The 20,112-nt window shown below is 36.8% G+C and overlaps 2 protein-coding genes across 2 annotated transcripts; one reads left to right on the top strand and one right to left on the bottom strand.

Moving 5' to 3' along the window:
• Positions 1-75: 75 nt before the first annotated feature.
• On the bottom strand, positions 76-5,806 carry LOC116306117 (uncharacterized). The gene is made up of 7 exons (XM_031716162.2): positions 5,760-5,806; positions 5,369-5,546; positions 4,941-5,062; positions 3,051-3,076; positions 2,570-2,644; positions 1,450-1,515; positions 76-274 (listed from the first exon to the last, which is right to left on the bottom strand). Exons 1-7 carry the CDS (start codon positions 5,776-5,778, stop codon positions 167-169), a joined length of 594 nt encoding a protein of 197 aa, XP_031572022.2. The 5' UTR covers positions 5,779-5,806; the 3' UTR covers positions 76-166.
• A 202-nt stretch (positions 5,807-6,008) lies between these two features.
• Positions 6,009-19,897, top strand: LOC116306115 (nuclear cap-binding protein subunit 1). Its single transcript, XM_089037186.1, has 28 exons — positions 6,009-6,144; positions 6,316-6,407; positions 6,710-6,810; positions 7,184-7,268; positions 7,734-7,805; positions 8,189-8,296; positions 8,532-8,579; positions 8,766-8,839; positions 9,057-9,126; positions 9,211-9,264; positions 9,683-9,742; positions 9,899-10,000; positions 10,378-10,475; positions 11,140-11,203; positions 12,184-12,294; positions 12,587-12,651; positions 13,204-13,266; positions 13,591-13,662; positions 14,332-14,429; positions 15,015-15,146; positions 15,554-15,662; positions 16,586-16,679; positions 16,783-16,886; positions 17,312-17,372; positions 17,501-17,566; positions 17,926-18,066; positions 18,399-18,512; positions 18,915-19,897. Exons 1-28 carry the CDS (start codon positions 6,108-6,110, stop codon positions 19,026-19,028), a joined length of 2,409 nt encoding a protein of 802 aa, XP_088893312.1. The 5' UTR covers positions 6,009-6,107; the 3' UTR covers positions 19,029-19,897.
• The last annotated feature ends 215 nt before the right edge of the window (positions 19,898-20,112 follow it).

Here is a 20,112-nt window from a genome sequence, read left to right as displayed (position 1 = left end):
TTCGTGCAGTCTTCTCTAAGCTTCTTAACCCTTTTCTCAGTGACGCGTAAATTGCGCAATGATTATCTGACAAGATTAGAAATGAAGTTGCTGAATTTTACTCTCTTTCCAACAAAATGTGTTTTTATTTTTAACACTAGCTCGTTTTGTTACAAAGAAAAAGAGTTTATACTCTTCTTGCTTTTTTGGGTCTGCAGCCGTTATGTGGAATAGGTGTAACATCCGTGATAGACGTGATCTTGAGTCCAGATGAAGCAAGACTTTTCACGGATGCCTGGATAAAAGCATATAATCAATACATATTAAAGTTCATAAACAATAATTAAAGCAATTAGAATGCAAATATAACCGTGAAACTTTAGTAATACTAAATAGCACAATTTCATGCAAAGTTCCATTGTTTTGTTCCATTGTTTAGTTAGCACTATTTTCTACTACACGCAGCTTACACTAGTTTTTAGCTAGTTAGAGTGACTTTAGTAATACTAAATAGCACAATTTCATGCAAATTCCATTGTTTTCTATTGTTTAACTAGCGCTATTTTGTACTATTTAGTAATTAGTGCTTCACAGGTTAATTGTTTGCACTCTAGGATTTAATTCCATTGTGTTGAAGTCATTTGGATAGCAGAACAAACTAATTCCAATGGACCAAGCCAAATCCACAATAGTGGTATTTATATTTAAGACTAGAAAATCTTTCTCTCACATGCAAAGACTATATGAAGCAGTGCAGCTCTCTCAGCACTTAGTTGATTTTTACATGGGAGAAAACTGAGAAAACAGGAAGACTGAATTACCTGGAAAAAATTTTTTGGTTAAACCTTTGTTGAATCATGACCCACATTGGTATTAGAAAATGTTTTGATGCGCTTGCATACCATTCATCCAATCAACCATAGTAAATATAAGGGTGTAACTCATACAAGTGGGCTAATGGTCTCAGAGAACTCAAGCATTTTCAAAATGACATTTGTTCATTGTAGCCTTTTCCCTTCAGTAAGAAATTCATGACCTTCCTATTAAATCAACAAGGAATCAGTTTTTGTCAAAAATAATAAAATCAAGCTTTTCAACAAGAGAAGTTGTGGTTTGAAAGTCATCTGCATCAGATCTAGACATCAATAAGTAATACATACAGTGTGAATTGGCTATGCCTCAAATTTATATATTGTATACAACTAACACGGACATGAATATTGTATCTTGCTTAACAAACATCTAGGTTAGTTCCTTTGTGTTTCACTAAAAATTTTCAAGATAAAAGTGAATCTTCCCAAGAAAAGCCAAGTTAAAGTTTATGCAAACGAACATGATTTTGTATCAGAATTATAAACCTTTTTGCAGTCATGATTTCTAGTGTGTGAATTATTAATAAGTTTGTTAAGTAATTTTATAAAATCTCCCATAAAGCTAATATAGCTATAAACCTTCTTTTGAGTTTCTTACCTGTCTTCCATTTCCAACACCTTTCAGTTTTATTCTAACATTCTGTACCCCAAGATCAGTAGCTTTCTGTAAGCAGAAAATGAGAATTATAAGAAATTGGTTATTTTGCAAGGTTTCACAAGAATGTAAATATAGAGCTGGAAATAAAGGGTGGCATAGCAGAAGTGCACTCTTTTCGGGGTATCTGATTTGATCCTTGCATTCTTCATCATGTGAATAAGTTAAGTCTCTAGCTCGATTCAAGAGTTTTTCTTTGGGTTACTTCCTATGCCTGACTTTGATCAATAAATAAATAATAAATAAATGGGATTTAGCAGTGGCATTTCTACAGAGTAGCTATTCATCCACTGTCATTCCAATTGGAATTTAGGAGTTGATTTTTGCAAAGGGAGGAAAGCCGGGGAACCCGGAAAACCCTCGAAGCACAGAAGAGAACCAACAAACAACTCTACTCACATACAACATCGAGCTCAGTGGGACTCCAACCCAGGTCGCATTGGTGAGGGGCTAGCGCTCTCACCTTTACACTGTTTCAGAAATTTTAATGATTTTTGAAAACAACATATTTTAGCTTTCAGAAAACGTTTACTTTTATGGCAAAATAAATATTGTTAAGTCTGTGCAAGGAGCGTGTATAATGGTCCAAAGCTGGACTCCAACACATTACCGCCATCTGGTTAGCTCAGTTGGTAAGAGGGTTGGTCTGTTGTGCAGGAGGTAGTGGTTTAAACCTCAGCCGGACCAACACTCAGGGGCTTAAAATAACAGAGAAGGTGCCTTTGATTTATATATGCAAATGGTTAGACCTTCAAGTCTTCTCGCACAAGGACTTAAAACTGTAGACCCTGTCTCCTAACCCTTCCTAGCCTACAGTAAAATGGGGGACATAAAAGAATCTGTTGAATTTTTCTTATAAGAGTAGGGGATTGTCTCCCGGTTCAACAGCCTATCCCAATTTGGAGGCATAACACTAATGTACTAACAAATCAAACTTATGATTGTAAGCTGCACAGCTGCTAATAGTGCCTTAATATGCAGCCCGTAAAGTCCTCCACTGGTCATTAATGTAAAGCGCATTGAGATATTTGAAATGCTCTATATAAGAAATTCCCATTATTACCTTAGCTAATGAAAGAGATGCTTGCTGTGCTGCAACACTGCTTCCACGTTTAGAATTTTTGAAACCTTCAGCCCCCTAAAAGCAAAAGCATTCAAGTTTCTATGAAGCAGTCTAGTGAAAATCATCTTTATTGGCAAGCATGAGTGGACTCGAACTTTGGACTTTTGTTTATTTACACACATATAAATGTTAACTTTTCAAGTATGTATAAATGTTTTCAAGTATGTATATATATATATGTATAAAACATTTTGAAATAAAATACGAAATTTTTGGGGAAAAAATTATCATGTTGTTCATGGTACAGTGTGTGCGGTTGTTGAAATAGTGTAAACTTTCAAGTCGGCAGTGAGAATGCTCATGCCTATCAATACGACGTCAGTGAATTTGATTCCTAATCTCTGAGCAAATATGGGAACTTGAAAAATTGCTGGAGTATTACCAATTCAAAAAAAAATTTATAATGAGCACATATACTTACTGCAGAGGTCCATGCTAAAGTGTTCCCTTTAAAAACAAAATTGAAGATAAATTTTTAAAATCACATATGCATACATAATATTCTTTTTTTCATTTACTGAAATTCTAAATATTCTGTGAACTCAGGCATTCCAACAGCTTGTTGAAAATATTGTCTTTTTTACTGCGGCGAGTCAAGAACATAAATGGTACTGACTGATTATTTTTGATTGACGGCAGCGAAAAACCAATTTCAGGACAAGTCCTTGGAATGTTTGAGTTTGCAGAATATTGAGAATGGCTGTAAGGCTTGTTAACTCAAATGACTTTTTTGGTACCTGATCACTACCTAGTTTAAACTTGCATTATGGAGTTACTGTAAGGTTGCAGCAGAAATTGCTGAACAAATTGCTATAAAATTATTGCCACAAATAATTAGATCATTAAATTTCAAAAATGACTCCATAATTGAGGAGCACAAGTCCAAATTATTATTCTCACTAAAGGAAATTTTTGATATCTCTGTACCAAAGTTAAAAAACATAATCAACTACCTGCAGTTTTACTTTCATTGCATACAAATGTTTTTGAGACCACAGAGTCATTTGTATAGGCTTAACCTTATTTATGAGTCAGCTATTCACAGTCTGCACATTAAACGGGTTCTGTGGGAGTTCAAAATGTTGGTATCGTTCAAGCTGCACAATCATTCTTTACGTTACAGTTGACTTTTGCAAATGGTTTGCTCTTAAATTTTAACAAGGCTGAGCCTGTGTGTATATGAGTCTTTAGTCATAAAACAAAGTGGTATTTTATCAAGAAAAAAATAATTATTGCAATCTTGGTTAAAATTGAAATATTAAAGTATAATTTGCTTTAGGGCTTTCTTAGTATTGCTTTCCACATAGCTAAATGAGTAAGGCCAGTTTTCATGACTCTGCACCCATGGTAACTCTACTTGATGTCTGGGAATTTGACTTCAGTCAAATACAAACCTGAACAACAAGTTATTATGCTTGGAGCTATCTAGGTTACGTAAACATAAGCACCATGAATGTTCTAAATTAGGCAGTAATATATGTAGAGAGAATAAGAGAAAAAAATCAAATGCCCTTGGCAGGATTCGAACCCACGTCTTCGGTATTCTAGTCCGATGTGTTAACCACTACACTACAAGGACCAACCACGCTGGTAATGCAGCCAGAATATGAAATGTAGGGTATTCGTGAGGATCCCAGAGCGATATTTTTTCTCTATAGATAAGTTGAACACCGTAAATATGTACGCAAATATGTACGATAGACGTGGGTTCGAATCCTGCCAAGGGCATTTGATATTTTTCTCTTATTCTCTCTACTTCATTATATACACACCGAACGCATAATTTATTACTACAGTAATATCAGTGTTTACCAAGTTAGAGTACTAATGGCCATGTTTTTCTTTTGCTATACGATCAAGGTCAACAACCTGATCAAATTTGCCATTATTTGTCAAGCGAATTCCAAAAGAGGTAAAACACAAGACTGGCACACCAGAAGCAGGGGCGGATTCAGGATTTTGTTCAGGGGGGTGCTATGCACGAAGTTAACTCTTGGGGGCGGGGGTACACCCCTTGGAATCAAATGGAAAAAACAGTATTGGTTACTTCGAAGTAGGGGCAAGAAGTCGAACCAGGGGGGGTGCGCACCCCTGGATCCGCCCCTGAGAAGCCCGGTCTGTTACTTGTCAGCTGTTACATGGTAGTTTGTTAGTTCTTTAACTGTTAGTTGGCTGTTTAATGGCAGATGGAATCTGGGTGTGGTTCTTGTGTTTTACCCCCAAGAGAGTGCAAAGATGGTAGCCATGTTGATGCTGCTATTCATATATTTTCTAACAAGGCTTCATAATGTAACATTCAAACAAACAATACCTTTGAAATCTGTTAGTGTCAGCATTGTATTGTTGTATGTTGCATTTATGAAAACGATTGGCTGTTCGTTGAATTTTGAATCAGCTGAAAATGTCATACGTGGCTTGGCTCTGGATGCAAGTCTGAAATTTTTAAAAAATGTTTCATTTACAGGGCGGCTTAAAAGGAGTACATTTTAATGTCCCATGGAGTTCCCTCTGTTCTTAGGGAGGGGAGAGTGAGAGCCAACAATATACTTTGCTATTTATACTAATACATATACATATATATTTATTTAGGTGGGGGGGGGGGGTGGTAGGAGTGGGGTCAGGGGGGCACATACAGTAGAGGGATTAGGTAGAGAGTGGGGGTATTGAATCAATGGTATTTTGGGGGTAATATTATAGACTAATGAGTTAAATAATTTTCCTTATAGAATTGAAAATTACCTTCTTTTTGATAAATAATTGTATTGACTGTTGGCAGTAGAAGCCCCAATGTTTGAATGACATGTCAGTTGATGTTGAAGGACACTCCATGATGACGATGGGATTGAATGAAATCCCCTCTTTGAACAAGACTGGACGCAAAAGTCTATAACACTGCATAACTTACGCTGGATAATGCCTAAACCAAACACAGAATATTATGGTGAGTTTTGGTAAAATAATTACAGCAGGTTCAATGCAATGAAGCTTATTTTTCTAATTTTGACAACTTCTTATCTGTATCTTGTAAAAAATGAATCCCCTTAAAGCTTAAGTGTTATCTTTTCGCCTTGCCTTACGATACATTCAGTAAAAGTTGTATTTTTGGGGGATAACATTAGACATCACTTACTTCGTGTAGTGGCCGCCATTTTGAACTTTGCATGGCTATTTCCACAGGAAGCCCAACACAAGGTGAAAACCTCACTCACCCTGGATGCATAACGCCTTTTGTCAATTAACTTTTTCGAGGCAGCATTTTCAAAGAAACCTAAAATAAAATTCCTATTCTTGTTTCTTTTTGTTTTGTTTTGATTTTCTTGATGTTTTTCTCAGTCAGGGTAAAATGTCTCCTTGGGCTACCTGTGCATATGCTGAGTAACCTCTCCTGTCCATGTGTAGCCATAGCCATCAACATCAAAAGACTTGAAAGTTTTGCTCCAAGTTTTGCTCCTTTTTAAATCTTTTTTAAGCTGTTACAATGTCTAGGGAACGTAAACGATATTACGAAGATAACGGTAAGTAATTTGTTGCTTTTACATCTCAAAATTAGCGTAAAACTGTTTTAAAATTTCGTATAATTTCGTTGCGAAACTTTTTCTGTTCGATCGACGAAGTGACAAGCTTAGTTTTCAAAGGTTATGTTTTTGTAAAATATTTATTATGTCTATATTTTTCTGTTTTAAAAGATGATAAACCAAGGAAGCGCCGTCGAGTAGTAGCAGAGGCTGTTGATATAGAGGATCGATTGGAGTCTTTGATCACAAGAGTTGGGGAAAAGGTTTGACATGGAGTTGTTTTTGTTTGAAAATCAGCTGAGTTGGGACGACTCAGTCTTTTCATTTGTGTCCGACTTTATGAACTGGTCATTTTAGAAAATATACATAATATATAACAAATAAATCATTTACTGCTTTCAAAGTTGTTTTATTTTTCTTTACTATCTCGTAAATATGTGCAAGAGAATGTGATACTTAGTGGTTGAACTAAATTATGCAGTATATTGTCTGTACGTAGCTTACATCAAACATGACATTTTCCCCCTCATGATTCAGCTAACTTTAACTTAACGATTCCCTTTAGAGCACGTCATCTCTTGAAAGCAATCTAGAAGGTTTGGCTAATGTACTGGAGGCTGACTTACCTAACTACAAGGAAAGAATTTTGAAAATTATTTGCACATGGTATGTCTATACAGTATTTAACATTACAAACTGTAGTCTTCATGAATTATGTTTATAACCATGTTCATAATCCACCCAGAAAGCTAGCTATGATGTTTAGTTTACCGGCCGTTATTTTCTCAAGGGTACAGGGGGAGAAGAGTGGGTGGGGTGGGGGGGGGGGGGATAGCTGCAAGGGCTTTAACCTCCCATAAGAGAATGACACATAACTTTGTCAGTACTCGTTTCAATTATTAAATAAACCCACTGAGATTGCCCCCCACTCCCACTTTACTCTGTCAAAGTACTTTACAAAGTACCCTGCCATTCCTGTGATATGACTGTATATTAGAAGAAATATATAAGTCGGTTCTATTATTTTTTTCATTTCCAGTGTAACAAACCTCCCAGAGAAAATAGCAATCTACAGTACTCTTGTGGGACTCTTAAATGCAAGAAATTATAAATGTGGAGAAGAGGTATGCCAAACATAAAAACGATAATACATGTACTTGGAATACAGCTCTTCAGCTAAGGCGTAATGTTTTCCCATTTCAGACCACCTGTCATTCCCTAGATAATAAAATTATTTGTTTGAGTTGAATCCACATATATTTGTCTTCTTATGCACAACCTTCAAGCAAATAAGCAATACTCTTTGGAATGACACGTGTTCTGAAATGGGAAAACATTTATGCCTAAGATAAAGAGGTCTAGTACAGGTTGTCAAACTAGGTGACAGTCATTATGGTTACAATATTCAATGGTTTTGTTGTAAAGACTATGAATCAAGATTAAAAGCTGAACACTAAGGAACTGAATAGACATAAATTAATGTAATTTTTATCAAATGTCTACCTAGAAGATAGTTTCACAGTTAAAATTTGAAAACTGGACCGTCTGTTAGTTTATAACTTATGAACATATTGGTTTTATTATTGCAGTTCCTTGATATGATTTTGGCTAACCTTAAGGATGTGCTTGTTTCAAACCAGTATGATAGAGCAAGACTAATGGTAACTATTCATAGCTTGTACATACAATCATGTTGAAATTTTTATATATTGGGTTACCTGTCTAGAAAATTTCACAGGGAACCCACATTAAATTATTTTGGTCCAAATCCCACTCAAACAATCAGAGCACTTGAAATTTTAGGGTTTCCCAGAGCCAAGAGTACCATTTTCCTAATGAATAATGGTCTGGATATGGAAATGCTCTGAGTCTTAGATTTACCTGGTACTCCAATTTTAAATTTTAAACCCTTGCACATAAGGGAGAGACTTACCCTAACCTAACCTAAACCCTAAACCACAGCAATGAAAGGAGAGTATACTACCGATACACCACCCTTGATTCCCTTGCTGTTCTAAAACTTCTCTATACATTTTCTTTGTAGGTTCGTTTCTTGGCAGACTTGGTCAACTGCCATGTGATATTACCTATCTCTATCATTGAATTGTTTGAGAAATTCATAGCAGCAAGTATGGAAACCGATGTTCCTCAGGCAAGTATACTTGCTGGATTAGTAATAGTCCCCGTCAGCAAGGTCACCCTTCGTCTCGCTTTGATGCAAAGGCACAGCTACATTTCAAGATGGCGCAGGAAACTGTGAAAGGGACTATTGCTATGTTTTTGATGCTTTCCATCCACATATTCTTAGATTTCAATCCTGGTGTTTGGAGAACATAAAAGTGGATACATGTAGATAAAAAAATTAACAAACTTTGGTATTTTTTCAGGTTCGCACAGACATTTTCATCTACACTGTTTTGTCAGCTCTCCCTTGGGTAAGAAGATTTGTACCTTTATTCTCTCATTTATCCCTCTATTTTCCCATTAATTTATTTATCTATCTATCCATCCTTTCATTCCCACCCACCCATCCATACCCATCTACCCATTTATCCATCCATCCATCCATCCATTCCTTTGTTTGTTCATACTTTCATTCACTTTTTAAATTATATTTTCAGGCAGGGAAGGAGTTATCAGAGAAGAAAGGACATGAGCTAGAACGAATGCTGACTGCCATAGATGGTTACATAAGGTAGTGTCGAATGCCATATACGACATTTGTTAAAACAAACAGTTGATTTATAGTCAATCAATGTTAGGTTGATAGAAAACTGAAGACAAGCCAAAGCATATACAGGCTACTAAAAGGAAAATGTACTTCTTATCTCGGATACAGTTGATTCTTATAGATTAGTTTCAGTATGATTAGTTTGTTTACACCATTTCACATTGGTTGATTTCAATTTCAGTCAAAGACAAAAAACCCATGTACCGGCTTTAAGGGTGTGGTCCACAGACGATGTCCACCCACAAGAAGAGGTATGTATTGATTGATGTTTTGAAAATTTATGCTGTACAGTGCCAAGTATAGTGATTAATGATTTTTACTAAAACATTTTTTAGTATCTTGACTGTCTGTGGGCACAAATCAAGAAGTTAAAAGCTGATGACTGGCAGGTACTGAGATTCCAAATTTATTTATAGAAATTTGGGCTAAAAATAATGAATGCATAAAAGTGGTTCTACGGACTGGCTCAATCTTCTTCCAATGGCTTCCACTTGGAATTTAGAAGTTGAGTTTTGCAGAGGGAGAAAAACCAGAGAATCTGGAGAAAAACCCTAAAAGTATAACCCTCAAAGTACATTATATCGCAGAGTCCAGGAAATGAATCAGGGTTGCCTTGGTGAGAGACAAGCACTGTCAATGCTGTGCAAGCCATGCTTTCCACAAATGATAGCAATTAAAAAATTATTGACTATTGATCAAAATATTACTTGTCTTGCCAAATGCCTCTTAGGCTGACCAGTCAAGTTTGTTTGCAATGAGCCACACCCTTAATCAGTGTGACTGACATGTTCATGTAAACAATTTCAGGAAAAGCATGTTAGAAGACCTTATCTGGCCTTTGAAAGTGTTCTTGGAGATGCTCTGCAGGTTTGTTTTATGCTCGCAGCTTTGTTTAACCCTAGTTTATGGATGGGGATTTGCTTCAGGGACAATAGAGTAGAAAAGGTCACAATTTGATTGTTCTCATATACACTTACTAGGCAAATATATGGTTTACAGTGTTTTAATCTTTTCCTTTTGCAGCATTCATTGCCATCCTTTACTGTCCCTCCCCATGCAGAGGGTGCAACCTATCCTTGTCCTTCTGTTGTATATAGAATGTTTGACTACACAGATGTGCCAGAGGTATTGTAACTTCTCTTTCATAAATCATGTAATAATAATAATTCTGTTTTTATCAAACCTGAAACAATCTCTGAGCTAAGCAACGTCAGGGCATGGCTGAATCACAGACCAAGTTGTAACTTAGCTGGTTACATTCTGTGGTGGGATGAAAACTTGAGAACCTGTCAAAAATCTGTGAAAAACCCTCAAATCAAGAAATAGACCTAACAAATTCTGCTTAAATGTGATGTTGAGTCCAGAAATCAAACGTAAGACCCCAGAAGTGATAGGCGTGTGTTTTTCACTTTGCCACTCTTAACTTTGACCTCCTTCATCTTATTTGATCTAATGTCAAGATATAGCATGGCCTAACAAAATTGTTAATTTGATTGTTTTAGGGGCCTGCGATGCCAGGAGCTCACTCTGTAGAACGATTTTTAGTTGAAGAGAGCATCAGAAGAGTAATGAATGCTCATTACAAGGACAGAAAAGAATGGTAGGAGGAAAAAAACTCACAGGGGGGGTACTCCCCTATATTTGCTATACGGGTATGTGCCGCCCTATAGGGTATGGTTTTTCGGCTTTTGGGTCTGGGGTAGGGTATCATTTTTTGACATTTTGTCTGGTAACATTTTGTCTGGTATAGGGTATCATTTTAGTCTGGGATAGGGTTAACGATTTGGTCGTTTTTGTCTGGCGAATAGGCTACACTTTCTGCCGACCAAAAACAATAAAAATGTTAGTAAATATTGATTGCAATCGATTGTAAAACCATATTTTCCATCTTTTAGTCTGGGATAGGGTGTATATTTTTTAGTTTTAGTCTGGGGTAGGGTATGTAAAATCAAAATTTTAGGTCTGGGATAGGGTCAGGGTTTTGAGCTCCTGGCGGCACACCCCTACCCAAGTTGGGGTGGTAGTACCCCCCCCCCCGGGACAGAACTGTACAAAATGATTACACAACATTACTGGGGTTTTTGATATTCTGTAAACGCCAACATTTCAATGGCTTGTTGTGAAATTGATATTTCACTGCCCTCAAGAATATAAGGTACTGTACTAAGTGATTATTTTTGATTGGCATCAAAAGATCAAATTTCAGTGTACAGCTCACAAATACCTAGTTTGTGAAATTCTAATTACTTAATCTTCTATTTCAGTGCCAACCAGCTTCTCAATATGCCTGGAAAATCCAAAGTCCCTTTTGACTACTGTTTAGTTGAGGTAGGTATCATAAGATAATTAATGTTTTAAAACATATTCTTTTATAAAAAGATTCATCTTTTCTAAGAATGCTATTTCATTTACCAAAAAAAAAAAAAAAAAATGTGGCTTTGGTGGTAAGTGCTTTTTCAGGGCTCAAAATAATGACTTGTCATTTGCAGGTCATTTACTGGATAAATAATTATTACTCTTAGCTCCAGCATATTTCGTTTCTGGCCCAACAATACTGGTCAAAATGACGGGCAAGGCAAGTTTTGTCAGGACAAGTTCCAATTATTCTTACAAGACGTTGTCCTATTACCCAATTATTATTTTAAGCCCTGCAATTTCAGCAAAGCACAAAGTACAGCTTGATCTCCAGTGATCTCTTGCACACTTGTTTTAAGGAGTATACGTGACTTGGTTAGTTAGTTTGCTGCCTGCTAAGCAAAAGGTCCATAGTTTGATCCTCAGTGACCTGACACAATTCTTTTATGGAGCAAGTGTGACTTGGTTGGTTAGTGTGGTGCTTGCTAAGCAAGAGGACCATAGTTTGAACCACAGGGGCCTTGCACACTTGTTTCAAGAAGCAAGTGTGACTTGGTTAGTTAGTGTGGTGCCTGCTAAGCAAGATAAACATAGTTTGAATCACAGAGGCCTCGCACACTTGTTTTAAGAAGCAAGTGTGACTTAGTTAGTGTGGTGCCTGCTAAGCAAGATGACCATAGCTTGAATCACAGGGGTCTCGCACACTTGTTTTAAGAAGCAAGTGTGACTTGGTCGGTTAGTGTGGTGCCTGCTAAGCAAGAGGACCATAGTTTGAATCACAGGGGCCTCGCACAATAAATTGTTACTTCTCTGTAATTTTAATGATAAAATTTATCTGTAATGTAATTATGTGCTGGAATTTCTGGAAGAACAGCTGCTAGCTGGAGAAATTAACAAATTAACACTGTTTTTAAATCATTCATTTTTTATTTTTCATCATTTTGTCATTTCAGGTTATATTTTCAGAGATCTTTAGATTACCAAATCCTCGGCACATTGACCTGTTTTATGGCTCACTTTTGATTGAACTTTGTAAATTGCAGCCAAATTCAATGCCTGGAATTGTATCCTTTATGACTGTTTGGAGAGACTTTGCTTCGGCATGTATTTGCAATGTAATGTATAGTTCCAGAAATTATCCATACCCTCCCCCCTCCCCCTGCCCTGCACGGAGGAATTTTGAATCACTGAGGGGAGGGGGAGGTGGTCAAATTACAGAGTTTAATATATGGACTTGGGGGGGGGGGGGGGGGGGGAGTAATGGATGATTTTTGGAACTACACATTCAATATGTACAGTATAAAACTTATGCTGATTGAAAATCCTAGATAAATTTTTGTCCTTAATGTGAAAAAGGTTGCTCAAGCCACAGAACTTCTGTTTGAACATTTAGACACTATGAACACAACTTGCATTGACAGGTAAAGTTACCATTGAACCGGTAAAATAAAGAACTTTTCAAAATGTATTTTGATTTATGATAAAGGAAATTTCTGGGTCAAGATTGTATGGATTGTAAAAATGCAGAAAAAATGTAGGAAAGATAAAAAATCTGGGCCGGACACTTTTCACTCACCCTCACTATCACTACATGACACTCAACTTACATGTTGATTTTTACAGTAAGAGGAAACTATAAAACCCAAAGAAAAGCCTCTTGGTATAGGAGAGGACAACACATCAAACAAATTTGATTCACATCACTACCACTACATGACACTCAACTTGCATGTTGATTTTTATGAAAAGAGGAAACTATAAAACCCAAAGAAAAGCCTCTTGGTATAGGGGAGGACAACACGTACATCAAACAAACTTGATTCACATAAGGTGTCAGCAGAGCTTAAGTCAAATCTGACCACAACATTGAACAACTATTGCTTGCCACCCATCACTTGACTTGCTCTTGTTCTCTTTTGAAAAGTAAAGCTTATGATGCCAAGGGTAATTTTCGACTGACTTTCAAATTTCAGGTTTGTCTGTTGGCTGTCTTATCATTTAAGTAACTTTAACTTTAAATGGAGTTGGGATGATTGGTAAGATATTATGATGGCAATTTTGTTTTTGATTTATTGATAAGAACATTTGTATTTTGAATTGCATGGATAGAAAATAAACCACAGGCTTACCACGCTCAGGTTGATTTTCATGCTGGGTTTCCTTCGATGAGCGAAAACAAATCACCCAATAAGTTGAAATCATAATGAACATATGCCACCATAGGGAGACCAACGAAAATACAGGAAACCCAACATGAGCTTATTAAGCCTGTGAATAAACTATCATTCTACAGCTCCAATAAAAACCTGTTTTGTTTAATAATCATTAACCATTGCTGATCAATTTGTTTCCATTTGCAGGGCATCTTACACCAACAACCCAGAATCACCAAAGTATAAATTTATGGTTGAACTTATTGAGAAGTTAATCAGGTAAATTTTGTTAACAATCAAATGAATGTACCTGTCCGGCAAAATAAAATGCCTGTTCAATTCAATGGACCAAGTACAGCATAGCAAGTTTTTTAAAAAATACAGTAGATGCCTTTTTAGATAAGTTAATAATTAGATAACTTTAGTTTTAAAATTAATTATAATTGCATGTAAAAAAAAATCTACCAGTTTTGTCTGTAATCACAGAGTGGGACAATCACGAACTGAACCACAGATCCATGCTAGGTGAAAGCCCAAGATCAAATTGGAATTTTAGAAGTTGATTTTTGCAGAGGGAGGAAAACCGGAGAACCTGGAGAAAAATCCTCGAAGCACAGGAGAGAACCAAGAAACAACTCTACTCACATACGAAACCGAGCACGGAGCTCGGGTCGCATTGATGAGAGGTGGCGCATTAGCAGCGCACACCACCCGTGCTTCCCATGTTTTAGGCAACAGGCTTTGAATTTGAGTGCAAGTACACAAAGCTTTTCCTTCTAGTAAAATATTAACCTCTAAAAATGATCCTTTTCATGTTTAGCATGCACAGCAGTTTCCTTAGCAATGCGCTGCATATTTCTGGACTGCCTGCATGCAAGAGTCCAAAAATGAATAAAAAGCATACTTCAGAATGTTGTATTAAATATATGTTGTATGGTTTATATTTAGATTTTCATACCATCAGTACATGGTGAATGCCTTGCCATCAGGCCAGTTCCAGAGCCTTGTTCCTCCTCCTCCTTTACCAAATTACAGATTCTCAGAAGGTAAGAATTAACAGGAATGAATACTAGGTATGGAAGGGTATTATGTTATATGGAAGCCATGTTGCAAGGTAGAATAATATGAAGGGATTTTTTTTACTAGAGACAAGGCTCTATTTATCTTTTTAAATGTGGTTAAATGAAATTTAGGCAAAGTGAGACTCGATCTGAGTAGCAACGAATAGTCTATGATAGCTGCTGTTTCCATTTGTTGTCAGCCTGCTGGCCAGCTATTATTACGTTAAATACCATGCTATCACATTCACACGCTATTCTGGTGATTACGCTAAACTAGGGCTAAGCTATTTCATCGGTAGTTGATTAACACTATTGATTGCCCTCCCGCCCTATGGTAGGTATATATAATTTCATGTAAGTATTCCACTGACCAGACTGTCAGTGTGACAGGTGCATAGTGAGTTGTGACAGTGTTGCCATGGTTACCATGATTTTATGTGCCAGGCCCCTCTCAGGCACCTCATGCCAAGCTCGGCTACTAGTGATGAGTTTAAAAGCTGTGATATCTCTGCTGTGTTATCTCCTGATATGTCTCTCTGATGTGTCTCCCTGATGTTTTATTCATTTTAGAGGGTCTTCCAGGAGGTGACATCGCCAAGCAGTTAATGGAAGCAATAAAAGCCAAGAAAGACTTTGAGGAACTTCAAGCTCTACTGAATGAGATAACTGCCAGTGCTAATGGACAGTCTGAGGATGGTGATGGTATGAAAAAGAAGGGGTTTTCATTGAGGGTGTGAGATTGGAAAATGCTCTGGTTTAACTGAGTCAAATTCTCTGGCTCAAACTGTACCATGATCTTCTATTATTTCTAAACTTAATGAAAATCCTGCCAGGACTCTCCAGCTAGTTCATGTTCCCTTTCCATTATTTTAAAGCTTAATGATAACTCTGAAAAAAGTGAATGTGTTTTATTGTGTTTGTGATTAGGCTGAATTGAGAGCAATATTCCTTCTCAAATTCTGCTGCCACATCCTTCATATTATTAGATTATGAGTCTTTCTTCCACATTTACAAAGAATCATAAATACCTTCTTTCTTATCATTACGAAGTTTTTTGAATTTTTAAAGAGAGGAACTAAACCAAGAAATTTTTTTTTTTGCATCCGTAGCTCCTGCAACAGAACCATCTTTCTCTGCTTTGAGAATCGAAGTTTTGGTTCATACGCTATTGAAGTTGGGATGTAAATCAATCAGCCATTCTTTTAGTGCTCTTATTAAGTAAGTGCTATTTAGAAAATGGATACACCTATCCCAGAGAATCTTATTGGAATCTGAAGCTTTTTGTTTGAGTTTTGAATTCAAAATCCCTTTTTATGTCAAATTCAGAAAGACATTTCAATAGAAAAGTTAGAGATACAAGTAATGGACGTTTTGAGGACCTCATGAGGTTGATGTCATGAGGTTTTCAAAATGTCTAATATTTTTTGTCTCTATTTTTACTTTTAAAACCCAAGAAAGTTTAGTTTTAGATTCAGTTATGGAAAAGGGCATTCCATTCAACAGAGACATTGCACAGTCATGTTTTTATTGTGTAACTGCAGTGTTAAATCGAGACTATTTTGGCAGAGTGGCTATGAGAATTGTATGAGAAAGAAAATGTTAAAGAGGAGGTTTAGTTTTATATGCAGTTATGGAAAAGGGCATTCCATTCAACAGAGACATTGCACAGTCATGTTTTTATTGTGTAACTGCAGTGTTAGAGCGAGACTAGTTTGGCAGAGCTTTTATGTTTATTGTGTAACTGGGCCAAGTTGTTCAAAGCCCAATTAGTGCTATTCCTGGGTTAACTCTTAATAAGACCTATAGAGTTAATCCTGGATTAACACTAATCCAGCTATGAACAACCCGGTCCTGCAGTTTTAGTTCCAGACTAGTTTAGCAGAGTGCCTATGCGAATTGTATGAGAACAAAAATGTTAAAAATATCCAGTGGAGCATGCTATCCTCAAACTCAAGGTCATAGTCATGCAATGTCTCATATTCAACTATATTAGAAAGGTTACTATGCGTTTGACATCTTTGAAGAAATTCATTGCTTGCAATATCACCAGCATCAGTACAGTTGTGCGACGTTTCCAGGCCAAAAAAAAAAAAGCAGTAAGCTTGCTTTTTTTCTTATACCTGTTGTTTTTCTTTCCTTAGGTATAGTAAAATAATAAAATCGCTTATTGTGAATGAAAACGCACAGATTCATTTGCTCAAGACCCTCAAAGAATTCTGGGATACACATCCATTGGTAAGCCCAACAGAAGCTCTCTCTACTCTTTGAACCAATGAAAATTTGCTGCGCGCGAGTGGTAATAAAACTTTGATTCATTTGCTGTGCTGTTTTTTCCCAGATGATAGTCGTTATCATCGAAAAGCTGGTCCGGTTACAGATAGTTGAATGTTCAGCTGTGGTCAACTGGCTTCTATCTAAAGATATGGCAGAAGATTTCACAAGGTTTGTTCATCATATTCTAAATAAATATATTATTGATTTCTTAAAAAAATAGTTTGGATTGACCTGTATTTGCATCCAAAGCCTTAGTGCCTTTCCGAGTATCCATAGTGCCTTACGCCTTGTCTATGGAGCAGTTTTCGTTCGACTGTGAAAAGCTCGGTGCCATATGCGTGCCTTACCGTGACCTTGATGTTTTCTAGAATTTTGATTGGCGGATTTTACCCCTCATTGGTCTGGCCGTGACCATTTCCGTGCCGTGTTCATGCTGTGTTTCGGGCATCTAATTGGGTGGAGATTACATTCTCGTTCTATGGGATTAGTCCGTGGCGTATTTCTTGCCGTGTCACGACCGTGTTCGTACCGTGAGCCTTTCACAGTCATATGAAAACTTCTCTAAGTTTACCTTGGTGTGTTTTTCTTGACAGGTGTTATGCTTGGGAAATCTTGAAAGGAACTTTAAATAAAATGAACAAACACGCCATCAAGGTAACAATGTACCTTCTAAAAAGTCTATTCAAATTTTGACTGAACTTCTAGAGTTTATAAGTCTGAACTTCTAGATTTTATGAGTTTACATAAGCCATGCCGTTTATATATCCATTAATATCCATTAGGTTCAAAGTGAAGTGAATGAAGAGAAGGATCAGCTGGTGAAGATGGAAGAACGAGCGACACGACAGGTAAAAACAAACTCTTGCCTTAGGGACCATTCATTTTTTTACCGGGGAAGGGGGGGGGGGGGGGGGAGTTGGCAGTGGTATTTGAGGGGGGTTATTAGGAAAAAATTAGGCGTAAGAAGGGCCAAACAAAAAAATCTCAGTCGCACAAAATGTGAGTTGAGATTGTTTGATGTGTTGTTCACTTCCATCCTACGAGGGTTTTTCGTCGGACCCTCCGGTTTTCTTCCCTCCGTATAAATCAACATTTCTAAACTCTAATTCGATCTCAGAACTAGAAGGCCGTATGTTAGATATCGTTGTGGTTCAAATACATCTTTACTCTCCTAATAGCAGTGTTCATGTCACTTTTTTCGTCGTAGAGTCTGAATCCTGATGATAAACCAAGGGACGCCGCCTTGGCAGAAGAAATCGAGAAGAAGAAAGTCAACGTTGAACAACTATCCGAGAAACTCGAAAACGTGCAAAGAGAACAAAAACAGCTCTACCTTATACTCTTTCAGGTATGAAGAAAGATTGGATTATTTTATCTTGAGTGCTTGATTCTCGAAAAGCGGTTGTAATTGCCAGAGAAAGAGAGTGGGAAAGTTTGGGAGTTACGTCGTGAACCCCCGTTACCCTAAAAATCGGTCACCAAAAATGCGCCAAGGAAAATGATAGAAAAGCTTCGCCCACATGTAAGACAGGAGGTACTACGGTATTTCCTACTTAGGTAAAAAGTAGGAAAAAATTTTTTTTTTTTAATTTTAGCCAACTTTTACTGTATATAACTTTACTTCATTTTGCCTACTGCATTAACAAACTGCTTTACTAACTATCCTGTTCTTGTGTTCAGCGATTTATTATGATGCTCACAGAACATCTGGTGCGATGCGAACAACAACAGATGGAGGTGATGACACCCTGGTTTAAATATGCAACAGAACGACTGAGGGAAGTCTTGCTCATGGTGAGTTGGGATTTGTAGGACCAAGGCTGAGCTAAGATCGGTGTGATCAGTTATATGAGGAGCTTTCACTTGCAAAAACGTTGTTCAGCGCAAGCATCAAACCATGTTTAAATGCGACGTGATCAAACATTAAAGATAAGAATACAACTGGAATTTTTCATAGGCTTTGCACTTTTGCTCGCGTTATTCGCGAAAACCAGAACCAAGACGTGTTTTATATGAAGTCTCTTCGTGATAACTTTGCTTCGCTAAAGAAAATAGGGTTGGATTCTTAGTCAGTCACAAAATTGGGCAACACAAATTGGGGAAGACTTTTAAATTTCTCCACGCAATTCTTGTTTCCTTGTGTTATGAGTATTTGAGTCTTTAACCATTCAAGTCTTGTTTATCTTTTATTTTCAGAACCACGATCAAGTCTTCCAGTATCTAACAACATTAGAAACTTTGCTATTCACAAGTGACCTTCACCCTCATATCCTCGACTTATTTACACAGTTTAAAGCTCTAAGGGCGTAAAAAACGAACTGTACTCGATCCATACACAGGAATCCCAATTATCGTTGTGTTAAACTAAAAGATAGATTTAGAGTCACATTAATTTTTTATTTGTCTTCAGTTTTTAAACAAGCATTCGCTTGTCACGGCCTTGACTTTTTGGTTTATATCATTTCGTTTACGAACTCCCTTAAAAAGGGAATATTAACTTTTCTATGGTCTTTTTCAATTTATAAACTCTTTGGACTTTTTTCTCCATGATCTCAGATTCAACTTACTCTTGCACTTACTACTGTTTGTGTGATATGCGAACTACTCCGTAGCTGCGAGCTGCATGCTGGAATGTTTTCTTTACTGACAACTTGGCAATCAGTTTGTACCTTTTACTTTATTCTACTGGCGTCAAAGAAAAGCAAAATATTGAGATGTACTAGCTGTGCCACCTTGTAACTCGCACTTGTAAGAATAATGTATACCTGGCTACAAGCCAAAAACACAAACAGTTTAACTCTTTTTAATGATTATAAATCAGGATCGTTTTATTGAGCTCTGTGAGCTGATGATCTTTATCATTGTGCTGTTATGATTTTTGTAATTTTTAAGTACCCTGATTTTCTTTGTATTTCTGTTTTAAAATCAATAGCCTGTTGACTTTCTCATTCAAAAACTGTAACAACTGCCACATACAGGAAAGTAAAGTATCCAAAAAAAAAAAGTTCTAAAATGTTTTTTTTAGATAGTAACAGTAACCAGTGAGTTGTACACAACCTAGCTAGATCCGTAGCACTAGCACAGCCCAGATTACCCTGTAAGCAGAGTCTCCTTATACCTTGTCAACCAACCTTGAGGGTGTATATTAAGAACAATCTGCTTGCAAAACAAAAAACAAAAAAAATTGCCTCCATTTGTGATTTATTCTCTATATGATTTAAAATTCAGCATTTGAAAGCATTTATTTAAAAACATTAGCCCCCATCCCACACCCACCAATCCAAAATTCGCTCTAGCTGCGGACTCCGATTAGAGCATTCTTTATGGGTTGTGAAGATATCAATTTTTTTTTCATGCCTTTCAGTAGAACCGACAAATGATTGACCAGACATGG

This window comes from Actinia tenebrosa, unplaced genomic scaffold, assembly GCF_029948245.1.
Source record: "Actinia tenebrosa isolate PJP-AT-01 unplaced genomic scaffold, QUT_ActTen_1.0 PGA_scaffold0__85_contigs__length_37466705, whole genome shotgun sequence".
Classification (NCBI taxonomy): domain Eukaryota; kingdom Metazoa; phylum Cnidaria; class Anthozoa; order Actiniaria; family Actiniidae; genus Actinia; species Actinia tenebrosa.
Note: the sequence above shows the minus strand (reverse complement) of the source record. Positions and strands in the feature narration are given on the sequence as shown.

Excerpts from the sequence above, each read along its gene's own strand:
- LOC116306117 (XM_031716162.2), bottom strand. Across the intron at positions 2,645-3,050 it reads CTTTAGCATGGACCTCTGCA|GGGGCTGAAGGTTTCAAAAA; the intron begins GTAAGTATATGT and ends TTTTGCTTTTAG. Across the intron at positions 275-1,449 it reads GTGTTGGAAATGGAAGACAG|GCATCCGTGAAAAGTCTTGC; the intron begins GTAAGAAACTCA and ends GCTTTTATCCAG.
- LOC116306115 (XM_089037186.1), top strand. The coding sequence starts at position 6,108 with ATGTCTAGGGAACGTAAACGATATTACGAAGATAACG. Across the intron at positions 15,147-15,553 it reads ACAGTCTGAGGATGGTGATG|CTCCTGCAACAGAACCATCT; the intron begins GTATGAAAAAGA and ends TTGCATCCGTAG. Across the intron at positions 16,680-16,782 it reads TCTGGGATACACATCCATTG|ATGATAGTCGTTATCATCGA; the intron begins GTAAGCCCAACA and ends GTTTTTTCCCAG.